Source organism: Gymnoscopelus microlampas, assembly GCF_963454915.1.
Source record: "Gymnoscopelus microlampas genome assembly, chromosome: 7".
Taxonomy (NCBI): Eukaryota; Metazoa; Chordata; class Actinopteri; order Myctophiformes; family Myctophidae; genus Gymnoscopelus; species Gymnoscopelus microlampas.
Window position 1 is genome coordinate 19,663,697 of NC_139944.1, and position 22,107 is coordinate 19,685,803.

A 22,107-nucleotide genomic window follows, 5' to 3' on the forward strand; every position below is an offset into this window, starting at 1 on the left:
AAACTCATATTACACTCAATATGTAGAATGGCCCATTTCACAACCATATTTATTGCATCATAATTACTAATTAATGTGTTCATTACTTCAATGTTGCAGCTGGTAGCTACATGTGCCAGATGATTTTATTATAATGTGCTGCTGGCAGGTTAATCTATAAATAGCCTACATTCTTTGTATTAATAAATAATCTAATTCTGCAAAATAAAGGCTACAGTATAGTAACTATAAAGCTGTCAAATTATTGTTGTGGATTAAAACACAGTAGCTACAATATTTGCCCTTGAGATGTAGTGGAGATGTAGGTTATAAAGAGTCAAAGAAACAAGAAAAGTAAAAGTACGTCAAAATGCACTCAAGTACAGTACTCTAGGCTACTTGAGTAAATGTTCTTAGCTACCTTCCACCAATAGCTAGTGGGATAGTATTTATGATATTTAGATGGCCAAAAGGATGTGCTGGAATTGGAATGTATGGCTGAGAAAAGATGCAGGTTTTCTAGTAATTAAAACAGGGCCAACCTTTCTTGTTGAATTAATTTCCTTTTTGAGTAATACAAGCTACTGACCAATACCTCTCTTCAGGCTGTACAGTTTAGGCTACTGTAATTATGAATGACTGTTTTTCTCTGTTATCATTCTGTACCAACACAAACTAAAGCAGTGTGACCAAGATAGTGTGTTTTCCCTGTGTTCTATACGACATTGTGACTTTTGATCTTTTCCAGTTTCCATCGAAATAGATAAAAAGAATGATTAAATAAATAAAATGCAGTGGCACATTCCATGGGTGGCTGGAGCTCATGGAGTCATTTCAGGTGAGCGTGCTGGAAAAAGACCAGAGCGCACCACTTTTGCTCTATTCATAATCTAGCGCACAACGCCACAACAGTGTCGCAGACCGAAAAAATATGATCTACAAGCTCACAAGGCATTGCGATGCAATGCCTTGTGAGCTTGTAGATCGGCTATTTCTTCTGTGCAACACAGCCTATAATCAGGCTTCAAGAGTCAGGCATTTACATGATGTGTTTTATCCAAGAAAAGCATTATACCATGTTTAACCAGCAGTTGGATATTAAGTCCAAATCTCTTTTACAAAATGTTACCTAAATTCATCTAGATTATTACCCAAGTCAATTGTTTAGGCATAAGAATTACCATAATTTGTCTGAAACGAAATTGAGAATTGTTGAAGGTGATTTCTTTGTAGAATTGTTCATTTAATAACCACACTAGTTTCCAATAACTCTTCAACAGTAACGGAGAACGAACATATTTGTTTTAGTCATCTACTATAAATATTACTAAGTGAAAGTGAACAAATCATAACTGCCGCTGAATAAGCTGGTGGTAGAATGATTTATGAATCTGGCAACATGTGCAGTACTTTGCCAAGATTGGTGCCTATTTTGCACATTAAATGTGCAAAAATGTGCGCTGTAACCTAAATATCACCAAATATGTGTACAGGAAAAAGAAAGCGCCTAAATCTGTTGTGCAATTTACAGAGGCAGAAAGCGTGAGAGAGAGAGAGAGAGAGCGAGAGAGAGAGAGAGAGAGAGAGAGAGAGAGAGAGAGAGAGAGAGAGATAGAGAGAGAGAGAGAGAGGGAGGGGGAGAAAAAGAGACCGTGAGATAGAAAGAGAGAGGGAGGGTGGCGTGTGAGAGAGGGAGAGAGTGAGAGAGCGAGAGAAAAGGGAGAGAGAGAGAGGGAGAGAAAGAGAGAGGGAGAGAAAGAGAGCGAGAGAAAGAGAGAGAGAGAGAGAGAGAGAGAGAGAGAGAGAGAGAGAGTGTTCTGTGCCTGACTGGTGTGTCTGAGATTCTGTTGGACTGTGATCTTGAGGTTTATTTAAGCTGAATTCCGTGGGCTCATCAGGACTGGGTTACAAAAACCCTCCTATAGAACTAGAAAGAATGTGCAGCGCATACAGTTCTGCATAAGGCACAAAGGCATGTCTTTAGAGATGGGGGCAGGCATCAAAAGACAGGCAGAGGAGGGATTTCTTTAGAGGCTGGGGGCAAAGAAGGTATTTTGGAGCTCCATTCAACGGCAGGGGAGAGGGGAGGTGTACAGTTTTTTTTGTGGGTGAGAGGATATCTGCTGGGGGACATTAGGAAGTCATGTTTGACAAAAGGAAACACATTTGATGGTGGTGCCCCGCAAAGACACAAAGACGCAGGCACACACACGCAGATGTTGTATGTACATATAAAGTCAGTGATTAAAGTATTAGGCCGGCGGAGAGAAAAGCAGTTGGATTTGTTTCTAAACTTGTTAAGATTTGTTTTCTTTCAGGGATTTCAGCATTTTGACAAACAGGGGTACAAGCTTCAGTGCAACGCAAACTAAAATCATTACATTCCCATAGAGGTTAAAGAGAGTCAACAGTATACGGCAAGGGCTCCTTACAGCAACATTGAACTCCAGAGTTCAGCTCAACCTCACTGCTGTGGTGACCCTACATAACCTGACGTTTAGTGTCACATTCATATGTATGCATGTAATCATCGCTGTCGGGTGGAAACCTTCCATGTCCAAAACAGTTACTTTTCAGTAAATTGGAAAAAACATTAGACCGAATGTAGTTTTTATTTAGTCACAACCTCTTGTTAATACTTTGCATTGATCAATATTTATAAAACCCACAGACACACTTCAAGTATTTGAACTTTCACTTCAACATTTTCCAAAATAGTGAAAATAGCAGATCTACAAGTCCACAACATGTTGCGAGCGTGTAGATCACGTATTTTTGCTACTTTTGCGCTCACTCTTGTATGACAAAGTAGGGCGTTAATATATGGAAAAAAACATCAAAGGCTGAAATATGGAGATACAAGGTTTCTGCCCAACAGCGGCGATATCTTATCTCATACCTTTCACCTTAAAGTTGAGGTCACACAAGTCAAAACTGGGTCACATGATTCAGTTTATTAGTATGAAACTGGTGTAATCCAAATTACCTTCATTTATTATCTTTCAGCTTGACCTTTATTTAATGAAGTAAATTTTCCCCAATCATTGTATTCATCCAAAATTGGGGGGATAGTTTTCTAACTTTCTAGACATTTCCTAACTTTTTCAACACAACAAAAAAGTAACAAATATCCGTGAGATAATGGCTGGGGTCCTGTACCGTTGCAACATACATTTTGAACAATGTCCTGCTTGAATATGTATCTGTCAATGTATTCATGGCCATAATAGAGAAGCATGAATATCTTTGTATGAGTGTGTGCTGCTGCTTATATGATTTACTTTCGAAATTAGTGATTGAAGACTTGCACTTATTCTATCAATGCAGCTATTTTATATGTAACTTTTGATACGTTTCAGTTAAAATAACTGGAACGATAAATGAGTAAGTAACTGAAAAAAAATTAAATAACAATATGTTCAAAACATGAACTTTGTACTTTACTTTTACTGCACTTTCAGCATTTGCTGTGTGCTCAAACACACCAAGAGCATATTATTTGTTTTAGCACGAAAAAGTATTAATGGAAAAGTAATGCATAGAGGCAGGGCTCAATTTGCTGTTGGACATGGGGGGGATTCAGACCTCTGCTTTTGATCCCCCCCTTGTTATTCATTTTTATAGCCAGTGGGGAAATGTTTTATCCTTGCTTCTGGTCAGACTGAATTAAATACATGCATTTCCTTTCGGGAAATGTAGACTGTCTGATACGTTTGATATATACAGTCTAACGATATAATTAAGAATGTATGTTAACCACATAAACCATGGCGTCCCTATTTTGAACTTTCTTTTAAATATATATGATTTTCCTAAATTTCCTAAAGTCCTTTTTGGTCATATAAGGCGAAAATAGCAGATCTACAAGCTCACAACGTGAGGCAAGACAAGAGATTTGCTGTAAAAGCGATCTACAGTAAGTACAGTTGTAACTCAAGTCCGTCTGTAAGTGATTAAGATCTTTTAGTTTTTTTTAAATGGAACCTTGCATAGGGTCATACAAACAGCTGGTTATGAAGTTGTGGTTTCGGTGGATTAGGTCTCGGCAGGCCAGACATACTATGATCAAACTCACTGTTGGGGGACAAGGTCCTCCGTCCCCATCTCCATGACCTTTCTAATCCAGGACACATATTGAGAGACGCGGATGAAGATGTTGGGTTGTCCCGGGTGTCCGCAGCGCCTCATGGGGATGATGACTCCCTCCAGCACCCAGCAGTCACTGTTGGGACAAACCAAAGGTCCCCCATAGTCCCTCTGTAGGGGAGACACGGACACAGTTGAATTAGACACGAGTGACTGACCGATTATCGTCGCTGTGGGGCAGAAACCTTGTATCTCCTTGTTTCAACTTTGTATGTGTTTTCGTAAATTAGCGGCTTACTTCGTTGTACAAGCGTGTCGCGGCAAAAGTAGAGAAAATAGCCGATCTAAAAGCTCTATTTAGCCAAAAAAAAAAAAAGTTAAAGTGGTTAAGCGTGTCTGTGGGTTTTATATTTAACCAATGAAAAGTATTAACAAGAGCTTGTGACTAAATAATAACTACTTTGGACCCTTTGGAACATAGGTAAAAAAAAAAACATTTCCTGGAAAGTAACCCTTTTGGACATACAAGGTTTCCGCCCGACAGTGACGTTATATAACATGTAGCGATTATGGTGCAGTAAGTGTGGTTAGTAGATTTCTAGGAATATGTCTTTTCTTTCTTGTAGATTGTTGCTTGTGATATCGTTGCTGTCGGGCAGAAACCTCCTATCTCGAAATTCTAACTTTTTGTGTTTTTTTAGATAAATGAATACCCTAGTTGATCATACTACAGCGTCACACGAAAGCTTGTCGATCTGCCGTTTTTGCCGTTTTCTCACGATGTTTAGCAAGATCGGCTATTTTCGGCAAAAAGTGAAAAAAGAAGAGGGCCAAGTACAGACCCCTGGGGGACCAAAGTATAGGGTTTAGATTAAAATGTTTAAAATATCCTGTTTGATCCTGTTTTGATGTATTAAATTGAGTGTTAAGGGGGGCACCAAACGTGGTCGTAGCCCCCAGGCACCACAAAGGGTTAATCCGGCCCTGCCTGTGCCATTCTCTCTTGCTGCACACCACATACACCACACGCACTCGCCCACTTGTGAAGAATATGGTGAAAGAAGACTAAACTGACCATATTTCCACATGCTGGCCACATCTACTGACCAGGATACTGACCAGAACATCACCAGTATCAAGTTAGTACTTTGTTAGTATCATGGTCAGTATCATGTTAGTATCACGTTAGTATCAAGTCAGTATCAAGTCAGTATCATGTTAGTATCATGGTCAGTATTATGGTCAGCATCATGTTAGTATCATGGTCAGTATTATGGTCAGTATCATGTTAGTATCATTAATCATCATTAATGACTATGGTTAAGGACTATGGTACTGTACATACTGACTATGGTTAATGACTATGGTGCTGACTATGGCACTGACTATGGTACTGACTATGGTGCTGACTATGGTTAATGACTATATCTGCCTTTGGGTACAGCATAAAGAGGGGGCATCTGTGTTTCTTTCACCATAGTAAATGCTGCATTCTGGTCTGGAGAGGGCACGTTTTACAGACGGGTAAAAGAGCAGGGGCTTGAGCCGTGCCTGAGGGCTATAGTTGTTTAGATCTGATGCCTGGTGGGTTTAAGCTCACAATACAGTATAGCTATACAATAAGCTAACCAGGCCTCCCTGCCCCCTAGTCAGAATCCTCAGTGAGAGTGAGATCCACACACACCTACACACCCCATACACATAATGATAAGACAATTCTGTGACAAGGTTTTTAACTGTGCTTGTTTCACTATATTAATTAGACATTGATGGATAATCAATTGAGAATAAGATAATATCAATGAGGGATAACAGAAGGTGTGTGTGATCACTTGGTGGTCATTATCTGTAGCTGCATGGTTTAACTGCTTTGACTCTCTCTCTCTGACTCCTTCCACCATGTCATTCACTCATCTCTCCATCACAGCTTAAAGCTCTAAGGAGAACCTGTTCCCCTGTCGTCTGCCTCCAGCACAAGAAGTACGCCTGGTTAATCCTGTATTACAGTGTATAACAAGTTCATTGTCCAAGATGGCATTACTGTTTAAGTGTAAATGACAAAATGAGTGAATGTTAATGTGTGCTTTCTTCAATCTGCAAATGACTCAAAAAGCAAAAGGCACAGACAAGCACTAAAGAAACCTGCTCTGAGTGTGGAAGGTACTGTATGGGAGTGGTTCAGCCTCTGCTGAGTAAGAATGGTGGGTTCAAGCTCCAGAACACCCGTTCATACCGGGTCACGACCACTTGGGGAGGGGCTGTGTCCATATTCATATCTACTGATGCCCCAAGCAGTTAAAGAAAAGTAGTTGCTGCTACTACTATATTCGACAACACTATTATGATTGAAGTAGCAGCATTTGTGTGTGTGTGTGTGTGTGTGTGTGTGTGTGTGTGTGTGTGTGTGTGTGTGTGTGTGTGTGTGTGTGTGTGTGTGTGTGTGTGTGTGTGTGTGTGTGTGTGTGTAGGGGTGTGTGTGTGTGTGTGTGTGTGTGTGTGTGTGTGTGGGTGTTGGTGTGTGTACGCACACTTTCCGCATGATGAAGAATCATTGGTTACTGTTTGAACAACATTTTGGAAGTGGAACGTAACATTTTGAAAGTGGAATGTGGCATGAACACAACATTTTGGAAGTGGAACGCATCATTTTGAAAGTGGAAATCAATCATTTTGAAGTGGAACGCATCATTTTGAAAGTGGAACGCAATATTTTGGAAGTGGAACGTACCAGTTTGAAAGTGGAACGCAAGATTTTGGAAGTGGTCCCCCCCCCCCCCCCCGATCGCTTCATCAGCAGGGTGATGAAGTGACTGCTTCATCAGCAGGTTGAAGGTTGTTGCCATCGCATTTGAACTTGCTCAGTGGGAGCAGTTAGTGTCTTGCTCAAAGGTGCTTCAACATTAACTCAGGGGGAGCCCGGGATAGAACGGGGGACCTTCCATTTCCCAGGCGGCCACTCTACCTCCTGAGCCACTGCCACCCCAAAACATACTTATGAATATTCTATAACAGTATGTCTGTGGTGATGATGATGATGATGAATATGATGATACTTTTTATATATTTATTTTATTTGTATTATATATTTTTATACTGTATGTACAGTTATCATTATCATTGTTTCATATATCATAAAACAAGCAGAGTTGCCAAAATATTAATATAATTTTACAGTTTCAACTGAACACTTCCGGTCTTTGTGAAAAGAGCCTGACCCTGAAATCTCATCACAGTGTGGGTTTGATCACTCTATCAAGACACGCCCTCTCATTAAAATATATTTGAAGAAATACATAAATAATTAATTAATAGCTAAATATATAAATGAATAAATATATTGGGAAATAAAGTAATTTGGAAATAAATGAATACAAATATAAGTAATTTCTCACACACATAAATACATGTATTAATTTATTTGTCTATTTCTGTGCATATGTATTTATTTTCAAATGAACCTGCACTTTTATTTCTACATTTATTTCTTTATTTAATTTATTCCTTTATTTTTTAAATGTGGCAGCTCTGGCCCTCCATATGAACGCAGTTCCCAATTGCTGTGAAATTTTGCACGCACACTCACAGTAGACCAAGGAAGAACCTCCACCCAAAACTTCGGCCTCATGGTGGCGCTACAACAGCCCAGTCAACATTTTGGCCAATAACTCTTTAAGTGTAGCTTGTACAATCATTTTGTTCCCCCTTGGATTCCTTAGATCCTTACTCACCATATAGCCAGATTACATTTTCTGCCTTTTCACGTTTTCTTCAAAACACACTTTTTTGCTACTATTCCTATGATTTTGTCCAAAACTCACACAAATCGATACCAGACTTTTCTAGTTTGATTATGCCTACCTCACACGCGCCCACCCCACCCTGGAAGGAGCTGGTGCACATCTCGTTCTCTCGGACACGACCCCGGAAGTATTTGTTGCATTCCTTGTTGCTCAGAACGGGCATCTGAGCCACGTTGAGCACTGTGTCGTCTCCAGTACCTGGAGAACAGAGCGGGGGACAGAGACAAAAAAAAAAACGCTTTAAAATGACCATACAAAATAATTACCACGTCTACCGATGATGACACTGGTAGGCAGGTTTCTGAACTGTCCATAGCCCTCCTCTGAGACACAGAGTGAGTAGGCATCTTATAATGAGCATTAGTGAGGAAAATTATACAGAAAATGGGTGCTCCTTTAAACACTTTCAACCTGGCGTTTCTATTTTGGGCATGTCATTATATTGTCAAACCTTTTTGCTATTCGTCATACAACGAATAGCAAAAAAAATCATTTTTTCGAAGGGCTTAACTAAGTGGTTTAGAATATGAACAGTCCTGTCATTTAGATGCAAAATTAATGAAAGCCATTCTTCAGGAGGGGATGACTGCTTTAAAAAAGGATCTATATATTGTGATTATGATGATGATTATTATTGTTATTATTATTATGCTTTTAGATTGCAGTTTCATCAAGGACAAAATGCAGACAATTCAGGACCAAAGAATGATTTCCATTGCACTTGCCTTTAGTCTCGCCCCATCCAGCAATCTCACAATACGTATCTTCCGGTACGATGTAGCGCTCAGGTGGAAGACAGATTTGAGAAACACGCTCATTAATTTCGACGGCACTAGGGGGAAAAAAACAGTCATAGGAAAATGAAAGGTGCTGTAAGTGATAATGTTTTATAATTAATAAAACAAGTGTTAAATAGTTTCCAATAGTAATCACTGATACACAGTGTATGTTCAGTAAGAGGAGTATTCCCATCTTTTATCTCCAGCTCTTTAGTGAACAGAACATACATTTTTAGGTCAGGATATCAATTTTGTCCAATCAAGAGAGAGAGCGCTCATGCATACAAGAAACAGGATAAAAAAGTGAAATTGGAAGTGATGAAGCAAATAAACAAGCCGACAAATCTGTTTGTGGGTGTGTGAAAGGGAGTGTGACAATACACACTATTCCAGCTGCAGCATGACCAGCTGAGACTCTGAAGGTCCACAGATGATCTTGGTTAGAGGAATGTTCTGCACGTCTGGTTCTCCGTCTTGGGGGTCACGGAACAACGTCCCCATCATTGCCGAGTAGCCTGGGAGGTCCACGTAACTGTAGCACACACACACACACGTTATTCACATGTGAATGTGGACAAATGAACAAAACACCCAAACATTGTCTCTATTCTAAATCAATCATGTTTACCAGGAGGAGAAGCACTGCTTGGTGCTGATCACCCATCTAGGGTTAACCAGGGATCCTCCGCAAAAATGGTTTCCTTTCCTGGACACGGGAAACAGAGGTCATTAGGGCTGGGCAATATATCCGTAATATTGATATTGTGATGAAACTAGATATTTTCTGGGATTTTGGATGTCATAATATTGTGATATGGCATAAGTCATATGGCATAAGTATTTTCCATATGTTCCAAAATAGCTATTATAGCTCTTAAACACTTTACAATCTTATGAGCATGTAGATCTATTAGATCTAATTATTGCAATTTTTGCAAAAAAAAAAACAACAACACTGGGTCCAATGAAGGTTCCAGCCCATTTTGACTGCCATTCGCTTCCTTATGGACGGATAGGGTCTGAAAGAGTAGCCGATGGCGATGATGTCATACGTGCCCAAAATTTGCACAGACTGCACAACACAGAGACAGACTACTAGAGAGAGATGTGCATCTGCGTAACTGTTATTTACTGACATAAAACTTGGAGAGGAGAGAACACACTTTGAACACATGTCTGTGTTCTGTGACTCATGTGCCTGACAAAAAGTTGGAAAGCGGGTTCATAAGCTCCAGCACCTAATACTTTACAAATGAAGCACTGCCAAACACATATTGTCACGATAATATGGTGATCATTAGATAATTTCCTGACCACTTATCTCTCTCTCTCTCTCTCTCTCTCTCTCTCTCTCTCTGTCTATGTCTCTCTCTCGCGCTCTCTCTCTCTCTTAGGTTCCACATGTCCTCTCATCAAGTTGTAAACATTGACAACTGTTTTGACGTGAGGGGGAGGCAGGGCCATTGCGTTATTTGCGGAGCACTATAAATCTATAACTCTTGAGAGTGCACAAATAGAACCAAATGGACCCCATTTGTACACTCTAAAGAGTTACCGACCTGTAAGGCCCATTTGGAACACCTTCAACGAACCCAGAGAGTCCCTGTACCCCACTTTGAGAACCAGTGAGGTATATATCAGAACACATAGGAATCATTAAAGGGAATTGTTAAGTAATCAGACCGTCAAGAGGGAATCGTTAAGGAACCGGAACGGTTGAAACCCTAAAGGATTCCAACCCTGTCATATACCTCTGAGGCCCAAGCTGCTTCTCCCTGACTGACCTGTCTCTGAGGCTCACTGTCCACGGAGAGTTCCCAGGAAATCCATTCACAATACGCATCATGGTCCTGGGCAGGCGGTCATCTCTCTTCCCGCACTCACTGAACTCTGGGTTCTCTGTGCTCCCCAGCGCACATGACAAAGACACAGAAATGAGAAATATTCAGGCTCATTAAAAAAAGAACGAAAGAAAAGCATAATGAGGTTCATTTTGGGTTGGAATTATTATTCATGGTTCGGCTCGTATGCCTTCAGAAACAAACCTGCTGGTTCAATCATGGATACTTTCTCTCCAGCTGTTCGAAAACAAGAAACAGATGAATCGTTAAATTGCCTGTCAACACAGAAGAGCTTCTGATGGATTTGCACTTTCTAAAGGGAGGTATTTTGATGAGTGTAGAGCATTTGTATGGGGGGGGGGTATAGTAAGAGAGAGCAGTGTTCTATATTATACCACATTGCTTGATAGCGCAGTAGTCAAACTCGGTTTTGGGATCAGTGGTGTAGCACCACGGTCCATGCTGGTCGCCATCTGGGTTACGGCAGTAATTCTCTGTCAGGTTGGCCTCAGGGTGGGTTCTTGGGTTGATCCTGGAAGATCATACACTAAGCTTTGAGTCTTTAAATAAATCACAGGAATCACTCCTCCATGACCGTAACAGTGTTTAGGTCAGCGGTTCTCAACCTTTTCTAGATCAGGGCCCACTATCGCAAAACCGTCCGTGGCCCACCCATCTGACAACTTAACACGGCGGCCGATATATATGGGTGGCCCACAGGTTGAGAACCCCTGGTTTAGGTCATATTACAGGGTGCTAATTAGTTTAATACAAGCATAGAATAATTAAATAGTTTAATAATAAAACCTAGAAACAAATAATGAGTCATGAATGTAATATGAATAATAAATGTTAGTTTGTGTAGATAGAGCACTCGCCTTTGGACCACAAGGTTTAATTCCGGGCAGTGCCAACTCAGTGTATGAGTAGCACGGCTTGGGTAACTAAGTTAGGTAAGAACTGGGAGCTGATGGTAGGTGTTGCGCTCCACCTCAGTAGTCCATCCCTGGGGTCAAGCGAATTGAAAAGCGGATAGGCGTTCTCGGCCGACACCGACAATAAGCCACTCCTACTTACTTATTTACTTGTTTTATGCACATCAAACAATAATGGTTAATAATGTTTTTGATCAACTCAATTGATGACCTCAATAGCCCAATCTGATCACATAGTAGATCAAACAGAGGTTCAGGTTATGTGTAAGTAGTGTTGTTCATCATACTTAGTTCTGTGTGGTGTGTTAACATTCCATTTCTGGCAGGTGATTCCCTTCCTCGTCCTGCGAACCATGCCCTGGTAGTTCCTACCGTTTTCATGATAGCAGTCTAAAGAAAAAGACAAATAATAGCAGTATGTGAAGCACTTAAGACTATTTAGACCAGTGGTTCTCAAACCTTTTTTTGTTGTCAAGGACCCTCAAATTAATACTGTATGTATTTGGCAGCGGACCCCCATCTGAAAATATTTTGTGCCAGGAACCCCCATACAAGATTCGTTTTTAGTTCATTTAAGTTTTACAAAAAATTGCTGATCTACAAACTCACAATGTGTTGCACCGTGATGTGTTATGAGCTTGTAGACTGGCTATTTTCAAATATACGATGTATATAGGGTTAAAGTGGTTAAGCTGGGGGCCACTTGTACCTCCTCAAGGACCCTCACGTTGAGAACCACTGATTTAGATGAGTCGCATTAGTCAAATCTAGCACAGATACTCTCTTGTCCTCAGCTGACATTAGGTTCAATGGACCAGTAATAAGCACAGAAGCCACTCAAATCCTCTCTTGTCCTGACCACAACCGAACAGCAGGGGGCGGCGTACCCTCAGCTTCGATGTCGTCTGCGCAGCGTTTGATCTGCAAGCAGAGAACCGTCCTCATCTCAGGCACAGATGTGAAGCACCAGGGAGCCTCCGATCCGTCCGGGTTACGGCAGTAGTTCTCCTCCAAGCCCCTGAATGCAATAATGTGGTACACACAGTCAGTTATGGGCAATACGGATTATAGGGTCATCTGCAATACATTTAAACTATTTTAAAACATTTGAATCCTAGCATCCCTATTTTGGGAATGTCATAATAATGGGTGAACGTTGAGCTAAAAGCTCACAATGCGTCAAGATGCGCTGTGGAGTTTAAGTGGTTTTAATCCTTAATGAATTTCTTTCAGTTAAAGATGGGGTTTACTCAAGGAAAGTATTTCCTTAAAATCTTCCTGAAATTATGAATTTCTTATAATTCAATGTCAAAAGACAAGAAACACGTTTTCTTACAACAAGTGATTGCAAATTTACAATTTAAGTTTTCAGTGTCCCCATGTCTCTCATTTGATAAGATGGAATATCTGCAATGCATTTGAATTCAACCACGCAACTATTAAAAGAAGAAGTACACAGCAAGTGTAAGGATCTACAATCTCACAACGCAAGATTTACAATCTCACAACACATTGTGGTGTGACACGTTGTAGATCGGCTATTTTCGCTGTGCAACACCATCATATGACAAAGTATACAAAATAGGGCTTAAGTGGTTAATTGAAACCCCCTGTCTCATTAATGAGCCAAAAATGGCAGCTCGTCGGAAATAGCTCTCAACGCGTTGCAGATTTGTGAGCTTAGATCTGCTATTCTTGGTCCAGGACACCATCATAAATTAGGCATTACTGTCATCCTACAGGCCTGTGTGTCACTTACTTGCATTCGTATGTGTTTGGGTAGAAGGGGTGTTCATGAGGGTACTGGGCGTCCCACTGCTGGCAGGGAATCCCTGACGTGGTCTCGTTCACCTTCCCTCGGTAGTCCTCCCCACGGCCACGGAAACAGTTGGTGGTGTAGCTGGAGCGATGGCGCTTCTTAGGAACCACAGCTGGACATGAGAAGTGAGTCGAAGGGGAAAGTGTGCATAACAAGACAGGTTGCATTCTCAGGCACTGACCTGTCTTTGAGGGAACTTACTTGACAAATTCCTTTATGCTTGACAAATGAGTCCTACTGTATTTTGTGTTTTGAAGTGAACTACGTAATGGGTAGATGGCTCTTTCATGAGAAAAAGGCAAAGGACACGCACTGGGTGCTGGATCAAAACTTCAAACAGTAGAAAAACTAATAAAATCCGCACACCAGAATTATGCTCCCATAATTGTGGGATTTATTCTGTAACATTTGAGCTTTTCCTCCAGACGTTAGTGATACTCAGTGCTCTATACCTTAGGTCAAGGAGAGACTCCTCCTACACTTGTGTGACATGTCAGCATCATTTGGTTCTATTTGTACACTCTCAGAGTTATGGGCGGTCCGTGAAATTAAAAAGAAAGTTTGAGAAGCCAATGTCTTACTGCACTTGCTGATCTCACAGTTCTCTCTCTCCACATCAGGGTCTGTGGTGTAACACCAGGGTACCGGGGATGCATCTGGATTACGGCAGTAGTTGTCATCCAAACTCTTATCTGGATACCTGGAAAACAGAGTTCAGTCATTTATTTTTATGTAGCCTAAGTCAAAACAGTGGAGATGTTTTACCTAATGTACCAAACTTGTTGTGCCCAATGCACAACAATGGGTAAGGCAAAATCTCAGGGCACACCTGTATTCATAGTGAAACAATATATACGTATATTCAGCGAAGATACTGTATCTGGTGTAGAGGGGGAAGAAGAAGGGGGCTACGTACAGACCCCCAGGGGGACCCCTTTCATCAAAGTATACAGGGGTTAAGCGGTTAAGAGCAGTACCTTGAAAAAACGTTACAAACACAGCTTGCTTGAAGATGTTTTTGGTCAACATGGTACACTGAAAACAAAAACAGAACCCTTGTGTGTGCGTGTTTATTTTATTGTACTTTCCCCCACAAATGCTAAAGCCTGCCAATAAAGTCAGCATTTATATTTGTTTTCTCCTGAGTGCTGCCTGGCGCCTCTGAGCACCTGTTTCACCATGACATCCTTTTGATGGAGCCTTGAAAAACTATTATTTTTGCTATGCTTTTTGTGATTAATGCTCTGTTAATTTCATTGACTTTATTTACCTTTAAATTATTAAACACCTGGCTGGTGTCAGCAGCCAAACAATGAATTGCCAATTAATTATCATGATTGGGTCGTGACAAGCACGGTTCGGTAATTCTGGGTCATTGCTGAAACTGTTTGTGCACCTGTGGCCTTGTATACAAAATATAAGCACTAATATCTGGCATGTACTGTATACATAAATGTACAGTATTTCACATTTCACTAAATCCCAATTAAAATTTGGCCATTTAACCTAAAAGTTGTTGATGACCGGGGTCCCCCAGTGGTCTTTACCAGGTCTCCTCCTTTTTCCCCTCTACACCAAATCTCTTTGCCGAAAATAGCTCTGAAAATATATATATTTTCACTTATTTTCACAGAATCTTTGCTTATTTTGCAGAATGTTTGCCTATGACATGCCCAGAATAGGGACTCTGTGGTTCATGTAGTCAATCCTTATATTTCCAAAATAGCGACAATAGCCCATGTACTAACACGTCACTTGTATCGTGACGCATTGTGAGTTTGCAGATCAGCGACTTTTGAAATGTTTTAAACCTTTTGGTACCACTTCCTGAGCAGGGCCCAAATTAGGTTGTGAGAACGTTATCTGAAACAGAGCCGTAGCATTATGGAAACAAATCCAGAACATGTGAAATACTTTACAAGGTAACGGTAGGGTTCGCTTACTTCCTGTAGTCGAAAAGAGCGAATAGTCAGAAATATAAATACTTTTCGGGCTGATAGATGTGCTGTTGAGGATGCTGCTGGTCCCATCTCTGACACTCTCTGCCGCTCACAGTGTGGTCCACTTGTCCCCTGTAGTCCTCTCCATTACATGTAATGCATACCTCTGTAAGGAAAATACACCCTTACATGTAATACATACATCTGTAAATAAAATACTCCATTATATGTATTGCATACCTAATATACTCCGGGAGTGCTTTTTGAAGCAAAAGCTGACAAGTGGCCAACTCTGGTATTGCAAAGTAAATTACCATTAAATGTATGCAAGAACAAGACTTTTTGAAAAGTTTTTCCTACATGTTCCTTTACTTAAAGCATACAATGACCACTTATACTGACTTTTACACTATAATGCACTATACCAGTGATTATAATACATTATAAGATTATTATAATGTAGGCTATTACAACAACTAAACATTATGATCCTTGTCAAAAGAAGTCTGTGAGTGTCCATCAATTATGAAGTATTATAATACCTGACTTTATAAGTCATTATAGAATGCTTTATAGTGTGTTATGATTATTGTTAAGAAGCAATATGAGTATTTATGAGTTCTTATCCTACAATAATTCTAGTAACCTCTGTCTGTAGTGGTGAGTGAGTAGGTGAAGCTACCCGGTTCTCCTCAGTGGCTGGACCAATTGCTCTGATTTTGCACACAGCCATTGACCATTACCATCTGAACTTAACTGTGAAGCCCGTTTTTCAATTTCATCAAATCTCAGCTTCTTATTAGCGTTTCTGTGTAAAAGAATGTTGCCATGGTTACGGGGCTGCCCAGCTGTGGGATGGCCCCGCGAGCTATGGGACGAACTGCCTCCCGGGTTGCCAGATCATGTGCGCATATCCCCCCACGGATGCGTCGACTGGGTATGGTCTAGTTACTATAATTATACAGTGTTATAAGCAGATTATAATGCATTAATGTATAAGTATGTTTATAATGCATTATAGACATGGGATTCATAGCAAGTGTTCTCTATGCCATTGGTTCTCAAAGTGGGGTCCGGGGACCCCTTGGGGTCCTTGGGGTGTTTCCAGGGGGTCCCCAGCATAATTAGTTATCACGATCATTTTAACCACTTCAACCATATTTTATACTTTGGCTATTCAAAAATAGCAGATCTACAAGCTCACAGCGAGTCACAGTGAGACTTTTTTATCACGAAAATGTTCATCATCATTTTGCATTTTTAACACAAATCTTCTCTTCTGGGGGTCCCTGGCACAAAACGTTTTCAGATGGGGGTCCGTGCCCAAATACATATCAATTTGGGGGTCCTTGACATGAAAAGGTTAGAGAAATAATGGATTTTATTTTCTATGCACCGAACTGGACACTAAACGCACCGCCATCTTATTGTAGTTTGGACATCGTCGCAATTATCTCTCTCCATCCAGAGAGAGGGAGACAATAAACATAAACTACAAATCGTAGCTTTAAGACATAGCACAAAGAAGTAATGGATGTGAACAGAGTGGGTGTACGGTACCGTCTTTGCAGTGCGGGATGTTGCAGCTTTCATAGCGGCGTTCTGGGTCGGTGGTGTAGCACCACGGCCCGATGCGGTCCCCATCTGGATTCCTGCAGTAGTTCAACTCCAGGCCGTTACTAGCTGTGGGGGTCCACCTGGAACAGATGGAGAGGCAGCGTTTTAATACAACCCCACAGACTAAGTGTTCAGTGGTGCAAAGCAACTAAGTACATTTACTCAAGTGCTCTACTTACAGTAAGTACAATTTTGTGGTATTTTTTACTTTACTGGAGTACTTCCAATATTCTATAGTTGTATTTCTACTGCACTACATCTCAAAGGAAAATGTTGTACTTTTACTGCAATATAATTATTTGGAAAATGTAGTTACGAGTGACTTTGTAAATCTTTATTATTATTACAAAACCACTTCAGACCTATATATATATAAATATATATATACACTATTATATACGGCAATTTGAAAATATCCGATCTACAAGCTCACAGCGCGTCGCAAAGCGACACGTTGTGAGCAAGTAGATCTACTATTTTGGGAATGGGACCTTCTGCATAATGAGTACTTTTACTTTTGGTACTTTAAGTACATTTCTATGCCAATACGTTTGTACTTTTACTCAAGTCAATTTTTAATACCAAACTTGTACTTGTAACAGATATCTCTACAATAGGGTATTGATACTTTTACTTGGTAAAAAATGTGAATGCTTCTTCCATCACTGTAAGTGATAGAGCTGTTGAATGGAAGGATAACAAAGCTCGTCTCACCTGTGGTCGTGGGGGAACTTTGACCACCACTGTTGGCAAGTGTGTCCACTTCTGGTGGTGAAGACTTTGCCTCTGTAATCTTCCCCTTTGCCCACGATGCACTTCCGTACATACACTTCAAAATGAAAGAACACATTTTATTTCAAACGTTTATCTAAGCTCGAAAGGCACTGAGGTTACCCTCAGTCGAGCGAACAAAATCGAAACAACAGCAGAGCAAACAATGAGACAAAATAGACAGAAAGACACATAAAAACCATCCTCCTATAATTTGACAAAGCTCTGTGAGGGAGGGTGGTGAGCCCAAAATTGTTCTGCCCGGTTCTCCTCAGTGGAGCAATTGATCTGAAATTGCACACAGCCATTGACCATTGAGCCATGTGCACGGAACAGCGAAGGCCGTTTTTCGCTTTCCCCAAATGTCAGCTTTTTATTAGCGTTTTTGTGTTCGCCAGCTCCCGGGTTGCCAAATCATGTGCACATACCCCCCCACGGATATGGACTAGTAACTTAAAATATACATAACTTATACATAACTAAAATATATAAAAATGAAATACTAAGTAGTAGGTTAAGAAATATTACAAACAGATACACAATGGAGCATGATCATGGATTTAAACAGTGCATTCAAACGATGGCATAGAAACAAACTTTAAAATGTGTTGAAGGGCATTCCAGGAGAAAAAGAGGATTTGCCAAACTCAGTGTGCGGCTGTGTGCCCTAGGGATTTTAAGTAAAAGTAAGGGAAATCAACCCACTCAGATAGATCTGACACACAGCAAACAGTTCACACACTGCTAGAAACGTAAGTAAACATTTTGTAACTCATCTCACCCTTCTTCTCGTACAGATCGCAGTTAACGTTGCGCTTGACCTCGGCATTGCTGCCATCGCCCACCCAGGGCAGATGTTTACAGGTGATGACGGGACGTGTCTCGTAGTTGAAGGCTCTAGGGTTGAGGGATGTTTTCACAGTCATGTTTTTGCATACCAACGTCATGGGTCTGTTTAAATGTATGCCACTCAGTAGAATGTCATTTGAACTTGGTTTCCTGCTTAAGTGCTGAAATGTATACCATTGAGCTGCTTGCTCAGGGGATAAATGGAATCTTGACCATCAGGTACAAATTCCAGTCAGATCCTGTGTCTAGGTGAGACATGACCTTTGACACTCAATAGAAGAGCATGGAGACAAAATACAACCACCCCAATTGTACGAGTTATATTGTATTAACATACTCTACCATAGAGATTGGACAAAATTACATTTTATTCATTAAAAAAAGTTACATAGTAAGGCCTTAAGGGTTATTTAAAGCCATAGTATGTAACTCTGCCCTGTGTTTACATAACAAAACAATAAAATAGAAAAATACCAATCATTTCCCTCTATAGCAGCAGTTATCAGCCACTGTGCGGTGGTGTTTACTTGCAGAAATGAATTGCCCTCTTGGCTCTCGCTGTTTGTTTTTGGTATAGACAGGGACATTTTTGGGCAACCAAAACAAACAGTGAAAACACCAAAATACATGGAAATGATTGGCAATGTTACATACTCTCTGTTGTTACATGCTCTCAAAGAACCATGGTCTGAAAGGTTCTTTCTGGAACAAAAAATGGTTCTTAGATGGCAGTTCCAGTTGGCACCTTTATTTTTCTGTGCGTAGAGGCAAAAAAGAAAAGGAGTGCTACAAAACGTATCGGCACCTGGGGTACCCCGGCCCCAGACAACAAAGTATATAGGGTTTGTTGTGGTTAATGGCCTTTTGATGAGTATATAGGACAAATCTTACCTGCACTCCAATGAGTGTGAGCATCTAGCAGCGCAGTCCTCCAGGCCCAGACCTGTGATCATAACAACCCGAGCAGAATTCCAGGATGTAGGAACCAGCTCCCTCCCCTCTGAGCGTTGGAAGTCATTCAGTGCACTGCGATGCCCTAGAGCGTGTAATGGAACAAGACAAGCACACACTACTTATGGTCCTTAACACAGGCACTGATCCATTTGTTGTTGGCAGGTGCTCCCATGCTGGGACATATCCATTTCTTTCCCTTTTGTGCCTATTTTGCCCTGGCAAAGTACACCTATACACTAGACCAGTGGTTCCAAAATTGGGGTCCAGGGACTCTCTATGTTCCTTGAGGGGGTTGCAAATGGACCCTTAGAGGTCTGTAATTCCGAGAGTGTACAAATGGAACCAAATGGACCCTTACGGGTTCATTTAGTTCCATTTATACACTCTCAGAGTAATGGGAGTCCTTGAAATTAAAAGGTTTGAGAACCACTGCACCAGACACTACTATGTAGTATGTACAATTGGTACATCAACATTTGGGCATGAGCCTGCACACATATAACCTTTGGACCAAGAATTTGCAACTGTTTGTGAAGCTAGTAAAGTAGCCTGCCCTTTACAGAATAACATTCATTATCTAATTACTGTCATGCTTTAAATAAATACACACGTGTCCTCCATGTCCAATCCAATATTTCCCAAATGATCATAAAATTATGCTGGTTCACTTATTTGCTATCATCACAACATAACATGACAACATATAACACAACAAAAGGAGCTACATTGTATGGGCCTGTAAGTTAAATCTCCTATTACACATAACATTGTCAGAGGGCTCACCAATAATAATAATAATGGATTTGATTTATAATGCACTTTACATTTGTGAAAATCTCAACGTGCTACAATAAGCAAATGCATAAAAAAGAATCATCACACCACTAAAAACATCTAAGAAACTGAACAAAACATTTAAAACATGAGGGCATAAAGCCTAGAGGTAAGACCAGAGTAGCTAAAAAATGCTTTGTCATCAGTGTAAAATATAATAGAACATCTAATAATATTTCGAAACTAGTCTACAATTAATTGTAAAACGTTATTACCCATTGCCAGTCCGTTGAAAATTGCCACAATACAGAATATGAAGTGTTTCATTGTTCCTCTTGTTGACAATGATCAATGTGGGAGAAAAGAAAAAAAATCGAAGCTAGACCTGATCTGTCGGCTAACTAGTCTGCATAATGAATCAGGGCAAAGTATAGGACTATACCAAACCAACACTACGTGGGAGGCGTGAAAGGCCACGAGGTAGGCTATGCCAATGTTTAGATCACTGTTTCCCAAACAGTGGGTCGGGATCCATATGTGGGTCACAGACCAATTTTTATGGGTCGCGAGTCAATATCTCCTTTTTCTTTTTTTCGTTTCCAAGATTTAAAAAATATAGGATATATATATATATATATCAAAATATTTTAAAAAGTTGAAACAAAAAAAATCACAACTTTTCATCAATTAAAAACAATTCCAACATTTTCAAAAAGTATGTCACTCATAAAATGAAAAAAATCTAATAATTTACAATACATTTTTAATAAAGTTTAAGAAGTTGTGAAAAGATCTACAAGTTGTGAGCTTGTACATCTGCTATTTTGACTAGTTTGGGTTTGGGAACCACTGGTTTAGATAATAAGCCTATAAAAAGACTAAAACACAGACCAGCCACACAAACGAACATTGATCGATCATTCATCAAACAGAGGGCCTTACAGAAAAACCCAACCAATCAATAAGTGCATAAATCATTAATGAAGGAGCAAATGACTAATTGTGTCTCTCTCTTTGAGCATTATTTCTCCCCACACACATTCTATTCCTACAACATAATATGACAGCAGCACTAATAAGCCTACAAGTTGTTGTTTTTGTTCCCCAGATAGAAGAGCTCCTGTCAATAGAATAAAAAGGATAATACGTGTTGTAAACGCTAGAGGTCAGTATAATGCCAGATTTATATACACTCCGTCGCATCGAGTAATTTTGCATGTGGTTGAACTGTTCGGGTTACTCCACTTACAAGGAATACAAGAAGACTCACCTCAAGACAAACTCACCTCAACTGAAAAAGGAATACTCACCTCGGGGGTAGGAACAGTCACCCCGGGGGGTGGGTAAACTCACCTCAGGACCTGAGAACACTCACCTCGGAACACTCACCTCAGGGGTAGGAATACTCCCCCCGGGGGTAGGAAAACTCACCCAGAAAAACTCAATGGTGTAATGCCACGGTTCTCAAAGTGGGGTCCGCGGACCCCTGGGGGTCCGCGACGCATAGCCAGGGGGTCCGCGAAAATATTATATGGAAAGCTCACAAGCCGGTAGATCTACCTTTTTACCTTTTCTGATGAAATCTACCTTGTATTTAAAGCACTATTTAAAGCACTTTATTAATTCTATACCTTCAAAGAAAGAATTTAATCCAGATATGGAGTAATCCAGATATGGATTAAACATCATAGCTCACAAGCCGGTAGATCTACCTTTTTACCTTTTTTTAAACATTGGGGTGAGTATTCCTACCTCTGAGGTGAGTCTTCCGAGGTGAGTGTTCTCAGGTCATGGGGTGAGTGTTCCTACCCCCCGAAAATCTTGGGGGTGAGTATTCCTACCTCTGAGGTGAGTCTTCCGAGGTGAGTATTCCTACCTCTGAGGTGAGTTGGTTTTGAGGTGAGTCTTCTTGATACCCTTACGAGCCATGGATCCATGACGGACCGTCATGGATGAACTTCAA

At 40.5% G+C, this 22,107-nt stretch overlaps 1 protein-coding gene across 1 annotated transcript; it reads right to left on the reverse strand.

The window, feature by feature from the left end:
- Window positions 1-4,050: 4,050 nt before the first annotated feature.
- On the reverse strand, window positions 4,051-20,540 carry mst1 (macrophage stimulating 1; the record flags this gene model as incomplete). Its single annotated transcript, XM_084061747.1, has 18 exons — window positions 20,420-20,540; window positions 19,308-19,452; window positions 18,349-18,464; window positions 17,511-17,625; window positions 16,740-16,876; window positions 15,225-15,345; window positions 13,821-13,939; window positions 13,180-13,351; window positions 12,308-12,438; window positions 11,708-11,810; window positions 10,881-11,017; window positions 10,690-10,722; window positions 10,429-10,543; window positions 9,273-9,350; window positions 9,030-9,176; window positions 8,591-8,697; window positions 7,924-8,063; window positions 4,051-4,236 (listed from the first exon to the last, which is right to left on the reverse strand). Exons 1-18 carry the CDS (start codon window positions 20,469-20,471, stop codon window positions 4,051-4,053), a joined length of 2,154 nt encoding a protein of 717 aa, XP_083917873.1. The 5' UTR covers window positions 20,472-20,540.
- Window positions 20,541-22,107: the final 1,567 nt, after the last annotated feature.